The sequence below is a fragment of the Vidua macroura genome, chromosome 5 (genome assembly GCF_024509145.1).
Source record: "Vidua macroura isolate BioBank_ID:100142 chromosome 5, ASM2450914v1, whole genome shotgun sequence".
NCBI lineage: Eukaryota > Metazoa > Chordata > Aves > Passeriformes > Viduidae > Vidua > Vidua macroura.
In genome coordinates, this window is record NC_071575.1 from 45784148 (window position 1) to 45800795 (window position 16648).

The window sequence follows — 16648 nt, forward strand, 5'->3', positions numbered from 1 at the left end:
TGCAGTCTTCTATGCAGAACAGCTGCCCTCCTGCCAAGTCTGTTTCCATTCATATATAGGATAGACAAGATATGAAAAGAGCATTGCAATGGATTTTGTGTACTGTAAAAGATGATGTCTAAAAATTCCTCACTTCATATACTATTTAAAAACAGATAACCATAAATTTGTATGTCAGACAGTTCCTTTAGGATACAAAATCCTTATTTGGGATCCTATCTGAGGGCTCTTAATTTCAAATCAACATTCTTACTTTCTCTTATTCGCTCTTACAGGTGTGGAACATGACTGTTTCAGTTCTTTTCTTTGCAGTAATATGACTAAATAAATAATAAAATCATCCATGGAAGTAAAATGCAAATCATAGATTTCAATGGGAAATGATCAGACAAATTTACCAATTTTTCAAATGGTAGCATGTGAAGGTATGCAACTTTCTGTAAATAATTTGGTGGCAGTAATGGAAGTTCTGTAACATCATGGGAACAACTTTTCTCAGAGTTCTTTCATGCTGTTTTTCTACTTTGAATTCTTAATTACAGGACAAATCTGATGTGATTTTTACTGCTAGTGTAAACAGAACAAACAGTGAAATTTTAAAACCACATTTATTTTTAATACAAAATCCGTTGCACTATTACAGAAGTGAGCCTGTATGTTTACCCCCACATGCACAGATAATTCAGCATCTACAATTAAATAAGAGTAGAATGATACTTCTTTTTTACCAAAACCATTGGCAAATCCTGTGAAGAAATGTTCTCTTTGTGCTTTGTGTTCATGTAATTCATTTTGTATTTCGGTTCCCATTAAAAAAACTGACCAATGGAAAGCTCAAAGGTGCAAAAGAAGCTTATTACAGCTGGGTTACATTTGGGATTACTTCAGTTGTGCTTTACCTACAATATATACATGAAAGCTGCAAGGTGTCCTATGGGCTAATGTAGTGCACTGGCAAAAGCTCTGAATGGTTCAGTTGGACTCTGCAGTAAATGAGCAGATCACTATTTTATTTTCACAGCAAAAAAAAAAAATTAAGTAGATGCTTTAAAATACCATGCACACCATTGGCTATAGTACTTCTTACACAGTACAACATAAGCTTTCTTGGTTTATTTGTCTGTAACACCTAGAAGCATATAGCATCTACGCTTTAAGTGTATTTACAAATTCAACAAAATATCTACATATAAAAAGCTTACTTAAAATTAAACTTGATGCAAGTTATGAAAAACCAATTTATTGGCAAATGAAACTGAGCATTCCTTCAACCATAGGTTGTTATAAAAATTTATATTTGGAGGTAAACATTTGATTGATATAGTATGTGAGAAAATATTTTTTTAACCAATAAGGGTAATCCTTTACCAATAAACCGTATTAGCACTTGTCAGATGGAATGCTGTGGTTCCGAGCAGTAACCCCCACACTGCTTCAGGCTGGAGATAATTACAAAGCTGCCACACTGATCAGGCTGGGACACAGAGAAATGTGCTCTCACTGATGGAGTCAGCTGGTTTGGGTTTTTAATGATTTATTTTACAAGAGCTTGTATCTTGTTGTGTTAGTAAATAATTTAACTCTGGTTGGGTTTTGGGATTTCTGTTTGTTTTCATTTTTGTTTTAAGTATTCTAAGGCCATGAAAACATGTTGTGCTGTAACTGTGTAGAAAGCTTTTTTTAGAGGGGAAAAAAAATCATACTCTTCTTTATGTAATTTAAAATATTTTAAACTTCCCGTTTTTAGCACAACAGTTTCATAACACTTCTTTTTCTCCATATTTTTCCTTCATTTGGCAATGACGGTAGTCTGCTAATCACAGTTTACTGCACCAACTGATTTAGTAGTACAGCACATTACGGAATGCATATTGTATAAAGGCACTGAATGTACTTTGCCCTGTGTTTTCTGGAATATTTTTCTTAATTTTAAATTTTTCTTTCAGTGACTGTACAAATTCCAAAATGCATTGCAATGCATATCTTTTATGCCCTAAAATCAATTCAATATGTTTTGATGTAAAAATAGAACACTGTACTGCTGTAATACTTGATAGATTAAAAAGGCTATAAAGTAATAGGAGCAAAGAGTAGATAATAGGGTCTCATTAAGCATCAGCAAATGCAAGTGTCATACTTAAATCATTTAGCATTTATATACTGTACATACTGTTCCTAACTGTCTTGCAAAAAGACATATGATAGCTAGACATTAAGTCACCAATTTCACAACAATGTCCACAAAGACATTGAAGTTCTATATAATACTACTATAACACTCTGACATTGAGAACGGAATTCATATCCAGGGATTCAGCTGAGGACTGCATAACAAATTGTCAAACCATGTTTTTATAGTGTACACAAGATTATCTGTGAGTTGTGTAGGGTTTTTTTTCCCATGCATTATACTGTATTTTCAACAGGAAACAAAATTATAAATTGATGTTAACTGTTTGTGTCAGTTCCTTTAAAAAAAAAAGTAAAAATACCCCCGTTTTGAACAAAATTCGAATTTTCTATTTTGATTCATAGTAACATACACTTACTGTGTCATTATACTGTGAACTGGTGTTAACCTGCATATTCTCATAGCATTAACATCTGGTGGTGAGGAGCTCCGTTACCTGTGTGTTCATAGTATGAGAAGGAGGATGTACAAGTGCTTTAAGCAAACTGGAGATACAAGGGGATCAAGTTCTGTGGTTACACAAATGAATTCATGGCATTTACAGGAGAAGGAGCCTCAGAGCTTTCATTTCCTTCTGCAGGTTCTTTCTCTTTTTTACCACTGTATTGTCCAATAAAGGAGCCATCCTCATTGAACTGACCATTTACACCTTCTCCATAGTCAACTAAACTATCATCACTGTCTTCTTTTTTCACAGTTCTGTCTGAAGGTGTCCGGCTTCCTTTCTTTAGAGGTTTATGGTCCTCTGCATCGCTGGAGACACAAACAAACAAACATGGGATTAGCAGATGTACTATTTATTAAGACAAAATCAGCCATGCATGCAGAGTTTATGAAAAGTATGTGTGCAGCCCTATAATCCTTTAGTAAACCCACATCACATTGTAGAGACAAATCAATATGATGCAGTTCATATGAAAATATGGTGTAAGAATGGTTTAAACAGCAAATGTCTTCAGTGGAGGGAGGGGGGTTGTGGTTTCTTTTATTTTTTTTTTCCCATCGTGCATGACTTTTCAGTGGTAAGACCTGGGCCCTTGGCTTGGAGGCCATGTAGATGCAACTGCAAGCATTAAGAAGTGGGTTGTAAAGCTATAAAAAAATAATTTGCTTGTTCTCCAAAGTAACAAGCTTATGATGTGTCGTGAAGTTAGTCTGTTAAACTTCTTAATTTCTTTGACTCCTTGAAAATGAATGAAGAATGAATTTGGTTAAATGAAATAGACTGATTTTCTTTACTAGTATAAAGAAAATAAAAGTGCTGCATTTCAAATAATTTGTTACATAATGCAAGCCAGACTTGCAATTTTCAACCTTACCTTTCAAGAGACCTACATATTCCATTAAAAGGGTGCAGAAGAAACAAATGAAAATAGCCTAAGAAGAAAAGCAAAGTCCATATCCTGATAGTGATCAGTATTGTATCAATAATAAGTCGCTCTTAAAATTGCTACAATATTTACTGTATTACAGGTAAAGCAATAATTTAGCTTACAGCTGCTAGAACTAAGGAGTTGAGAGCATGCTTACTCTTTTTCATTTCTTATCAGATCCATCTCCCTACCCTACTCCATGACTGATAATGTTCTGACAATGATGATAGTGATTTAGAGGACAACAAAAAAAAGGAAAGAAAAGCCAGCAGAGGAGATCTCTGTAGCAAAGTACTGTGTTCTTTCCTTTGTCAGTGGAAAAGCTGCAGCACCATCAGCATCCTCAAATAAATTTGCAGCTGTGGTAGGCTTGTATTTCATGAAATAGATATAGTTGGGCTCTTTTCAGAATCCTTTACATTGCACTTCAGTGTCAAGATGAAGATTTCAGCAGCAGCTCCAAAGCATTTTGAATTGAAACCCACTATTGGCAGCTGCACTTTTGGGTGCAATTATTTACCTTGTCTTAAACAGAACATGTGACTCGATTTGCATATAGGGTACAAAAAAAGGAAGTGGTTTGGGGTTTTTATTTAGATTCACAGCTTATGGGAAATATAAAGAAACAGATATAAAATATTAAAAAAAAAAAAGACATTTTGCAATTTCTAGAACACTAGGCTGAATATATACTCAGCAAATTATTTTAACCCTCTAATTCCTAAAACCTAATATCTTATAAAATAATATATTTTTTTTAAATTAATACCTTTAAACACCTAGAAAAACCATATATATATATATAAATTGTAGGATGTACAAGGCCACATTAGATCATATAGTTAGCCAACAAAAGCCCTGTTGAGAAACTGTTGCTAGATAACCATTACATCAATTTTCCATCAAGCTGTTTCTCCTCATCACCTTTTTTTTTTGTTTTGGAAAACACTAAGTTAATAAATTCTAAAAGAAGGCCACCTCTAATATGCATATACTTACAGAAAATCATACCAGAGATTTTTCCATTCTGCATATACACCAGAAAAAATGTGGTAGGAATAGCTCTCTTATTTACATGTAAGAAAATCCTTATGCTCAAAGCACACAAAAGCAAAACCTCTCAATGTGACTGTGTCAGGCTTGATGTTTTACTTATGGCAGTGTACAAGGCATGAAGATAAATGTCTATCATTGATCTGTGCTCACTGGTGCTGCAAACATACAGGCCAATAACATTTAAAAGACAGTACTCCAAAATTTCGAGACTCCAGCAGGCAAGTGAAAATGTTTGCAACACTGTGAACACAAGCAGATTACAGAGACATTACTGAAGAGAGTTCATTTTGGAAGGCCCCCATATTTAAAAGGTTGAAAATGGAATTGAGCATTTAATACTCATACACAATGTAGTTTCTCCAATGCCCCCATCAAGGTATTAATAGTCATTAAAACAGACTGCATGAGTCAAATGAAGGTCAGGCCCTCCTTTTGAAATTGTAACCAGTCCTACTCCCAAGGAAGATCTGCTTTCTGCATTAGACTGTTAATGAAAGAACACTGGCATATGGTTTGTTGTTTAATTTCAGGTGAATAACTTCATAATTCTTTACATCATAATACACAGAAATGAAAATAAATTAAAACTGCAATTGTATCATATTCCAGTTGGTCAAGAATCTCTGTGCAAATATTCTAAAGTATGACCCTAGCCAGTGTAATTCACTAGGTTGGACTATACGTATATAAATAACATGCCACTACTATATTAAAAATATCAACATTTTTGTGTTTAATCCAATGAAAAGCTTGATTTGCCCTTACAATTTAGAAAAATCTGAGTATGAGAACTTCTGTTTTCTATTGCTCTTATGGTTTTCTTATTTATATTTTTGCAAACAAAGTTTATGTATAAGACAAACAATGAAGAAATACTTACACAGTTGGTTGCATTGAGTATAAGATTTTTCTGTATTTTAGTCAGGATGTGAATTCTACAATCTCTATAATTAAAAGCAAACAAAACTGCAGATTTACCCAGGCGTGTATCTGCATGGAGGTGGGCACTGGTGTGACAGCAGAGTCAGAGCAAATGCAAAAATCAAATCTGAACCCAGGAATTCCTTCACTTGTTGCACTATGTAAGTCTAGAGAGAGGTTCTGCCAGGACTCTGGCAGTGGAAAAACAAGTGGGATTATCCAAGATGCTTTACACTCCTGGTTCAGAAAAGAAAACATATGCCATGGTACCATTTTTTCTGTATCAAACTGGATTATGACTCTTAGATGAACACAGTGATTTGAGTGGAAGAGAAAGAAATTGAGGAAGAAAGACGAAAAAATCAAATAGGAGAAGGAGAAAAAAATGAACACATCAATGTTTTGGACAACACTTTTGTTACCCAGGGGATTCAAAACAGAGGAGCGGCTCTGGTGCTCTGGCAAAATGAATGTATTATATGTTTGTTGCCAAGAAGCAAACCGTAAAAGCTGCTAAATTACTTTAGGAAGAGCTATAAAACACTTTAGGCTGTAGAATATATAATATTATGTTGCCAAAACATCGTAAAAGCCATAAATTTTGATACTGTACCCACAAGGTTTGCCAACCTTGCTTACAACTTTTCATAAAACTATTCCAAAATGAAGTCAGGATAAATCATAGTTTCTTTCAGTTTCTGTTTGTGGTTTTGCTTGCTTACTTTTATTACATACCTAATGTGTGATGTTAAAAAATAAAGTGCAAATTTATTAAAAATTACAGTGGGAAATTGAAGAAGTTCATTAAAGTGTCATTTATGCACTGCATATAATTAATAGTCAGAAAACAATACTGGAAGGGAACCAAACATGAGGGGAAAATGAGTATGAATGCTTTATTTAGAGCTATGGAAGTTAAATGTAGTCATACTTTTACTATTTTTTGATGTATAAATAAATTCCATACTAGTCTTTTTAAGGATGAAAATTTCTCAAAGAAGACTTATACGTACCAATCAGTTTGATAAGTACTTATATGTACCACATACACTTCTTTACAGTAAGAAAAGTGTTAAATATTAACGCATATTCCAAAAGCATGATTTAAATATTAATCATTAATGATTGCTATTATATTAATGTTTCCTTTTTTTCTTAGTTTAATGAAACACAATCAAACTTGAAGTTAATTATTAACAGATATAAGTATGATGGTAACAATAACGTAAGTGCAAAGTAGAAATTTATTTTTTTTAAAAAGTAATTCCATTTCACAAGCTTATCAGTTATTGAAAGAAATATGTACCTTGAAATCTCCTTTCTTCTTTCAACTTTTCAATTTTTCTTCCTTAGATATGGGTACATGCAGCAACCAGTCAGAAGGGGGAAGACACTTTTATGATGCCTCTGCAGTCCAGCAGGCAACTAGTTCCCAACTAAACTTTGCCATATTCATAGACATGCAAAAAGACTCAATATATGGTTAGCAATATACTACTTTTCCTTACAGCAAAACTGTCAGGTGAAAGGCAACATGAAACAAAGTAGGTAAAACACTCTGGGCTATGAGACACAGAAAGTGGATGTGGAAGATGAAAAGCGTTGGCAGTAAATTCCTTTTTCTGTGACCTCAGGTCAATAGCCCAGAAATGTTTAAGTAAAAGCAATCAGGTAAAGCCACAGAAATACCTTCCTCTATGGCTTCCCTGCATATTCCAGGAGAATCTGTCCCTATGCCTAAGAGGTTTCCCCTGACACTTCTATATTATTAGGACTGTGAGTCCTAGTATTATTACTGTCAATCCAGACTTCAAACCATTTTACTATTTCTTATTTAAGCACACCTATATTAGTCTTCTGAGTAGTTTTTCATTAACATCTCTCTAATACTCAGTCCTCGAACCTGGCAGAAGCTGGAAAAACTGGGTGATGAAGCTCTGGCTTTAAAAAGCAACGTGCTGAAAAAGTTGTTAATCACACAAGTATTCAAGAGTCAAAACAAGAATTGTTAAAGAAAGTACATGTGTGTAAATTAGAATACAGTAAGACCACTGCCAAATCCATTATTGGACTGTTCAGTTCTTCAGGCAGTCCATTGAGATAATCTCTTGTTCTGGATGGGACCAAGCTTGGAATTACAGTCCTGAGGCACAAATCCTGGCTAGGTCCCTATGGAAACACACCTAAGCTGCAAGTTAAGTAACTACAAGAGAAAAAAACCCACAGTTGTAGTTACAAACTTTATTTTCATTGTTAATCAACTCAGAAGAAGAAGGAAGAGTAATATCTAGCAATTCCAGAACTCTCTGCCACAGTGTCTCACAGCATATTCTAAAATTTCTAGTAAAAATACTGTGTGTCAAAATATTGAAGTGGCAAAATAATTCACCAAAATGTGCAAATGTCCCACAGTAGCAATCCTACTACTGTAGTTGCCTTGTCCTGTTTTATCTTCCTAAGAACATTCTGCAGTCCACTGGACTTTAGTCCTTCCCTTGTAGCTGCTTGCTTCGAGTCTTCCTACCCATGAACCCACGGGTCTGCAGCTGTCATAACTTCTTAATTTCTCTCCATTTATGAACCAGGAGGAAAACTTAGGCTGATTTATATACCTATGCTGACCTCAACACACATCTGTGGTATTTGTTCTGTTTCATGCAAGTTCTTGGTGTAGATAATGACTGTCCACAATTTACTGTCTCAGTCTTCTACAACTTAGAAAACCACTGAGAATGCAGAGCAGATTGCTACAGAGGCACTGTTTTCCCTTATTATGCAAAAATGAAGGAATCCATCCAGACACAGGGATATAGCATCCACAGTCATTCCATGGTTTCTGAAACACCTGCATTTCCTAAAGTATTATTTCCTCCACTAGATCAATATGGCAGAAAAATCTGATGTTGTCTGGTCCTACAGACCAGCCAATTGTCACACAGGAAGTATTTTTAGTTGAAGTTGAGGAGTGCAAAACTTCAAACAAATCCAAACCATCCCAAGACCACTAGAAAGCCTAGAAATGGAATGTGAAAAAACCCTCCCCTTAAGAGAGGGGATCAGAGATCTGTGATTTCTCTAGAATATCTTAATTAGTCATTAAGCTTTAAGTAACTTCACAATTTAAATCTTACTTGGAAGCAACTCATTTTCTAAGCACTGGGTTTATTTGTCCAGAAATATTGAAACATTTCCATGTCTTTCACTCTTCTCAGTTCCTGAGAAATGAGGAAGCAAGTCTATGTTCTTAGAAAGTTCCTCTTGATGGTCTGATATCTCTCTGAAAGTGAGATGTCTTTTCATACTTGGCATGAAACGATTGTGAGACCTTATACTTTCCCTTCCCTCCTTTGAACTTTGGAGGAGAACGCAAGGAGCTCAGACACTTGTGAGGAGAACAGGAAGAGCTTCCAACAGAGCTCTTTTTTTTCATCTGACGTAAGGAGTGTTTGTGTTCTGAGACATCCTTCATGATCTGGACTAAGGATTCACCGAACAGCTTGCCCCCTGTGTAGGGTAAAGACAGCAGTTTACATTTCAGATCTAGCGATGAGCTCCAAGGACGCAGCCAGAGAGCTCTCCAGGCTACAATGAGGCATGCCACATTTTTAACAGTGAGTCTAAGAGAATCCTCAGCTGCATCATGGATAAAATTAGCTGCAATTTTACACAGCCTGCGTTTTCTCTGCATGGCACCAGATGGGACCCATTTCTTTTTGAATCTGGCTCGTTCTTCCTCTAACCATATTAGTAAAGCTTTAGAAGCATAAGTGCAGTAGATAGATACTCCAAGCTGGGCTGCAACTAGCTTGAAAGATCTTTTAATTGCTTCCTCAATCTTTCTGTCAGTAGGATCTTTAGGGAGAGCATCTGTATTATCAGGCACTGACAGTAAAGAATTACCAGTAACCAATGCTCTGTCTACCTCTGGCAAGGTCCCCCACAAAGCAGCTTTATCCACTGGAAAAGGATAGAGCTCACGTAGGACTGGTGGGGCTTCATGCTTGGCTTCAGGATTTCCCCAAATCCTGCAGACAAGATCTTCCACTGCTGAATGGACAGGAAGTGCATTATCTATTTTGCCTTCTTCAGAGGGGATAAGCAGTTCTTCTGAAGCACATTCAGATTTGGAAGCTTTTAGCATTAGCACCCTCTTTATGTGTTCAAAAAGGTAATTCTTATTCTCCATGTCAAATTTACGCAGAGGATCTGGTCCTTCTGGATTTTCTGTAAGGGACTCAGATGCCACCTCCCCATCTTCAGGGGCTGATTCAACCTCCAAGGCCTTGTCAGCTTCAGGTTTCTCCTTCCCAGAAGCTGTGTGATCTTTTAAGCTGTCCATATGATCTGACTCAAAAGTCTGGGAACTGCTCCCAGATGCTTCTAAAGGAACCAGTGGAACTTCTGCAATTGGTACCCTGGGATGCTTTACCGAATGGGACTTAGCCTGTGCCACAGATGTTAGGCTTTGTCTGGCTGCTGTCAAAGCATCCTTTAAGACTGTGGCCAGCTCAGGCAAGATGACAGATTTCATTAGTGAATTCTTTTCAGATTCAGAGAAGTGAGGAGCAGTAGAAGGTCTTACCTTCCTGTGGCAGGAGCTCTGAGTGTCTTCTGAATCTGAGCTGCAGTCTGGGGTCTGGCTGCACCAGTGCTGGAGAGAAGAATGCTGCCTTGGCAGTAAGCCACCAATTGAGTTGCAGCTGAGGGGTTGTTGGAAAGGGGATGGCTGTCCTGCCTGAGAATCTGAGCCCTCCTCCGACCCCATTATCTGTTGCTCAGAAGCGTGATGTCTACAGCCATGCCTGTACTTCCATTCGTCTGACCTCTTTTCCTCTCGGCAGAGGGAAGCAGAGACTGAACTAACCCTTGTAAGCTCTGAAGACTGCCTAGCCCTCCTCCTGGTGTAGGAGGTCTCTGATCTGGTGCTGGAGTATTGATCCCCTGACCTTCTGAAGAAGCTGGATCTGTCAGATCTCACAGACTTTGCTTTGGTAAAGACAGGGTTTGCTTCAGGAGAATTGGCACAGCTACCTTTTCTTTTCTTTTTCTTGTCCAGTTTCTTTCCTGTCCAAGCAGACATGGACCTGAAGTGATGAAAAAAGTTCAAAATACTCGAATTCCTAGATCTTTCAAAAATTATATTTTTTTCCAAGGGAAACCCTATACCCTTTTTCCTCAAAGAAGCACCGCATCATGTGAGGCAGACAAACTGGGAACTGAGTGACTGCAGTGATGCTGGGCTGCAGAGAGGATGACAAGGTATCTTCTGTAATCTGACTGGTTGCTGCTCCTGCCCTGTCTCTAAGGAAAAAAGAGGAAAGCCCAGTATAGACTAATTACACAGAAATACATTTTAAAAAGGAGTTTTTGCAGGGTACATAGAATGAATTCTCCCATGTGAATAAGTGTGAAAGCTTGGCATACATCTGCCCATATTCACTAGACATGAATGAACAAATGCATTATAAAATAATTTAATAAAGCTCTAGATCATTCTTTAGATTAACTCAAGCCACTTAAATATGGAGACATAAATTCAAATCTTGCTATAGGTCATACATGAAAGCAGGCTTGAATACTTATTCCAGGCCTGAGAAAACATGCATTGAGATCATATAGTTTGTACAATTCTGTACAAAGGTCAGTTTCTGCTGCTGGAAGTTCCAAGTATCAAGAACCAGTGGAGCAATAAAGGAACATGCAAACTAGGCTTCCCAGGAAAACTTATACAGTACTTTTTTAACTTTACTTCCAAAGATTACTTCACACTCCCCTTCTTATCAGTTGAATTTAGGTAGTTCATACGCACCTACAGCTGTAATAAAGTACTATTCTGAACTCATTAACCTAAGAATGGAGTATATTGTTTTTAATCAAAGAAGAATAAACAGAAACTGCTCCTTAGCATTCAGACCTGTACATCTAGTCCTGTCAGATCAAGAAGTACCTTTTCCTTCTATGAAGAAGCTACGGCAACAAAATAGATCCTTCTTGAAAAAAATATGCTTTTTCTATGTATATTTGAAAATGCCAAATCTTTGCAATAATAAAGAACTTCTACACTGCTTTTGACACAGGAATGCACTATAAAAATCTATTTTATACCTGCATAAAATATAATTGTATTGACCTATTTAAAAAATAGTAACATTATTTTTCATACTAATTAAAAAACAAATAAACTGCTTATTTAATAAGCTGTATTAATAGTTGTTGTATGAATAGTCTTGTTGTATGAATAGTCTGGCATTACCAAAAGGCATGCTTTTGGTAATGCCAGATTTGCCTAGACTGGAACTTTATTTACTATAAAGGAAGAGTGTCAGGAATAGAGCTGTGTTGCATGCTTTGAAGCTGCTTGCTATATATCTTGTACTGAAATACATGAAAGGGAGATTTGCTTTCTTTGTAGGACACTCCTTCACCTCTGTGTATAACATAATTTCTTTGTTATAGGATTAGATGTTAGTACTGGCAGGTATTTTAAACACATTTGTTTTCCAGTCAACTTAACACCAGATTGTCTTTGTTAGGCTTCAGTTAGAAATTTATTTTCAAAAACTATAATGCTCAACACAGTGCTCTAACTGAAAGGACACTGTATCTGGCATTTGAACTCTATGAAAGATGGCTTTGTAAATAAAGATTCCACACTTTGACTTTCAAACACATACAATTGTGTTTGAATGTGGTTTTCACCTTGCATTAGCAAATGGCTTATACTAAGCTTGGATATTTTTTTTTCTTATGGTGTGGTTGAAATGCTATTTTTAGTTCTAAATAACACTGGATACAAAACCTTTGACATGGAAAAAAAAAAGTTAGTCTTAAATTAGTAAGTGTGATACTATATACAGTACATGTGTGATATGAACAGTGAACCTGACAAACGACAACAGGTACTCACCTGTATTCACCAAACGTTCCATCATCTTCCTTCATAGGTTGTATTTCTGGATCAGCATGTGCATCCTCCTTTTCCTTCACTGAAATATTTGAAATAGTAATTTTTATTATGAAACTGCAAGATGAGAAAGTCTAAGACCTTAATTTCTCAAACTGATCACATTTGGCAGGAATGCCTTTTGAATAAAAGCTATTTTTAAAATGGGGCCTTAAGCTATTACTTTTTTATTTTAAGAAAATGATCTGTTAATTAGTTATAGGATTTTATTTTCATTCAAGTATGACTGTATGTCACTTTGTGTTAGCATAACTTTTTCTTTCTTTTATTTCTAGCACTAAAGAGAAAATTGTTTAAAATCCTACTAAAATAACTTATTTACTTGGATTATTAATAGATTTTTTGCTTAATCAAATTTGAATTATTTAGTTCTACTTAACAATGCTCTCTGTTTCTTCTTTATATTCTTCTCATACTGATTGATAAAACTGAATCAGATTCACTTTTGTTCACTGTTGGTTTGTACATTTCTGCTTCAATTTCATGCAGTAAGCCTCCAGAGAATTTCAGATTTTTTTTCTTTTATTAATAATTCTCAAAATACTAGGCATGGTTTGTTTCTTCTTTTCTACAACATGATCAAACCCACCGCAAAGTCACATACACTGGAACCTAAATTTTACACAATCATATTTTTTGCACATTCTGGTTTTAGGTTTAATCCTTGTTCACTGGTGAGAACAAATCTAGGCATATAACTTGTCCCTATAACATAATAAATGTAGCACATTGACACAGAAACCCACTAGCACCTGAGGAGTGAGATATTTACAGATGACATATTCCTATAAGTTAAGATTGTTGACAGGATAAAACAATACACTGACTTTAAGAGTTCTATTTATGGTTCCTCCCTTTGCCTTTTAATTTCTGTTTTTCTGGCCTCTGTCCAAATTTTTCCCTTGTCTAGCAGATACAGTTATATAATCCAATACACAATCTCTTGTCTTTTACTCTGGTAATTTCCACACTTTATTTGTATATCACTGATTTATATGCCATTATTTAAGAGGATATGACTCATTCCTGACAGTATTTACTAAGTCCATAATTGCAATAACACATAATGCCTTGAGACATATCAGGCTGCTATAATTTCATACTGAAGTAATGGATTACTTCCTACAAACCACAGGCAACTTCAAGATGACACACAAAAATTATGATGAAAAAGAGTTCGTAAATTAAAATTTAATATATTTCATAACTTAGTGTTTTCCATTTGTCGCTACCTGTGGAACAGTACATTTACAAGAAATACAAAGTCACTGCTATAAACACCAATATATACTGATTCTGGAAATCTTAAAAACACTGCAGGTCCACCTTTATTTATATGTGTTTTTATATGCATAGGTATCTATGCATGAAAAAACATGTACCTTACAACTAATGATTCTGTAGAAGCAGCAGAAAGGACAGAATATCAAGGATCCTCAAAGCAATGACAACCTTAGCATCCATCTGCCCTCTACATTTTTACTCAAAACCTCTGTTTTACCCTCCTCTAGATGGCAGTTTCCTCCATGTCCTCCCTACTCTTTTCAATTTCATCACTTCACTTATTCCAGTCACCTGAATCACTTTTCCTAGATCCTTTGTTATCTCATTTTCTCTTTTAAAAAATCCAAATGTTAGCAAAAAAAACCCTAAGATGATATCTTCAGCCTGTCATAAAACTCTATGTAACACTATGTGTTCCTTAATCACCTGTTTTCTTCATAGGCATAGGCAGCTGGAAGAGAAACTTCTTTTAATTAATTTTTGCTGTCATAACAAATCTTTGCTCTCTCTGCAAAACAATCTAACAGATTTGGCAGAACAGGATTCTTGCACTTAATAAAGTGATTTTCTTATAAAAACAGTCTGCTATTCTATTCCAGCAGATTTCCCTATAAAGAGCTGAAGTTCTTAGTGTTCCCTGACATTAAGATTTTAGAATTGCACTGATCAAAATAAGCAGAAGAAAATAAAGTGCGGATTTTTCTTTTATACTTTTCTAAATGCATCCATCTTTTTCATGCCCAAATTAACAGTATGAACTTCAGGAAGTTTGAGTTGATTTTAAATAAACTTTCTAGAGTCTAGATATTTATTTCCAAAACTTAGGAGCAAATATTTTTTTCATTAAATGAAGATTTGACATGAAATTTAGCATCTGTACTTTCTATTGCAGCTAGAATAGGAGAATGAAAAATCAAATTATCCTTGGATGCTCACTTGAAGTTCATTCATAGTCACTCATACATCAACAGCTGCTCTGAGATCCTGTCTGGCAGTACTGTGCAAACTGGTTCTCACTATCCTTTTCAAGAGAGCTTTGGTCTATGGACCTACTCCATAGAAAGAAATATAACACTAGGGAAAGATATATATGTATGATACCTATATGTCCACATACATACATACACATACATGCCTTTTGTAATGTACACCAGGAGGGATGCAAGTTTTCATAGAAGACATACATTGTGTAGTTCCAATTTCTAATGAAAAATTATAAAACATACCTGGCCATTCCTAGACATACTATAAAAAAAGATTTTACACCTCCTCATAGAAAGAAAAAAATCCCAGCCTAACTGAAGGATGGTAACTTTAAACTTAGCTGCAAAACTGCAGAGGCTGAAGATGACACAGATTCTGGGAAGGTACACATATGAAGAGATTTGTCCTATGACATGTATTCCCCATACTTTAAAGTAACCAGTAGCTATAATTTGGACTTTCTAACCAAATAAATTCTAACGTAACTCATGTTAGTGGATTAAACCCATCTGCACTGGACTTCAGAACGTGTAATTTGCACTAGTGGTGATGTTCCAAACAAAGCTTAAACCTCTCTAGAGAGGTCATATACTTATAGGACCCTCTGGGAATGAATAAGGTCCTACACCTATGCTGAAATAAATGCAGGCAGATAGCTCCTGTCAAGCCCACCAAATGATTACACTGATTTGCCATATACACAGTGTAAATGTAAACCAGCAGCAAATGTAATTTTCCAGAAAGCCTGAGATCTGTCTTAATGGGTTACCAACATATGAATTTTACTATCCTGGTTAAATAGCATACCTGGATACTTGCCACCCTTATTCCTCCTTATGAAGCAAACAATCAGTAAAATCAAGATCAGAAGAGCAACAGCGCACATAAGACCAATGAACCATCCTTGAGTAGCGATGTCTACCTGCCGGCTTGCCATTGCTAGAGATAAAAGAAGAAAAATTATGTTTTGCTGCATTTAAATGCTATGCTAATTCAGATAAATAATAGACAATATAATGTTCATTAAAGAATAGCATTCACTGTGAAAAATAGATAGCATTAAGAAAAATAGTGTTTCTGTATTTTGTGAGCATTTTCATTATTCACAATATTTCCAAGTACCTATGCATAGGAGTTACTTTTCAGTATATAAAAAGTCAGCTAACATTTAAGCTTAGCAACCACTTTGCAAAATCTACACACATACTACATTGCTTTCCACAAACCTCAAAACCATTTTCAACCATTTTGAATTAACTGAACTACTGAAATGTAGTTGCAAATTATAATTCACACAAACATGTCAATTGCATTCTCAAAATGACTAAAAAGCCAATACTGGTAAGATAATGCATTCCCATCATTCTGAAATGGAGAAACACATGGATCATTCAAGGGTCCTAACATTCAATTTCAACTAAAAATCAACAATGAAGCATCCTTTAAAACCTTATTAGGCATTAGGTTTTCTTTCTTTCCTCAAGCCCATACCTCATCCTACAATTCATTTATCATGGTTGCCATGATTTAGCATTAGTGAGGTGGGAAGCCTTTCCTTGGCACTATTTCTCTCCAAATACTGACTCTAGCTGGAAGATAATGTAAATAATAAGCAAACTACAAAGAAAACACTACAGGCAATAATAAGGACAGGAATTATCTATGTGGTCTAGGGTCTGCATCTACTGGTCTCCAACACAGTAGGAAGATTATTCTGGTGAAGCTTATTTTCTGCTCTACTGCTGGAAACACACTACAGGCAACTTGATTTAGGATTTGCTGCTGGGATAAAGTGGAAGAGTGAGAGGAGTTAGCGAAACATGCTCCAAACAGAAAAAAAAAATGAAGTTGAGGAAGATGAACATCCATCCGAAC

The 16648-nt window shown here is 35.7% G+C and overlaps 1 protein-coding gene across 3 annotated transcripts in view; it reads right to left on the reverse strand.

Annotated features, from left to right (window-relative positions):
• Nucleotides 1-589: 589 nt before the first annotated feature.
• The window catches only part of NRCAM (neuronal cell adhesion molecule), a 67472-nt gene continuing 51413 nt past the window's right edge, over nucleotides 590-16648 (reverse strand). For 2 of the 3 annotated variants that reach the window (XM_053977779.1, XM_053977777.1), the window contains 3 exons: nucleotides 15581-15712; nucleotides 12449-12527; nucleotides 590-2944 (listed from right to left, as the gene is read on the reverse strand). In XM_053977779.1, the coding sequence (XP_053833754.1) occupies nucleotides 2707-2944; nucleotides 12449-12527; nucleotides 15581-15712 (449 nt within the window). In that variant the 3' untranslated portion in view covers nucleotides 590-2706. Of the gene's footprint in view, nucleotides 2945-3510; nucleotides 3523-12448; nucleotides 12528-15580; nucleotides 15713-16648 lie in introns of all 3 variants that reach the window. The other variant, XM_053977780.1, reaches the window with a different exon arrangement.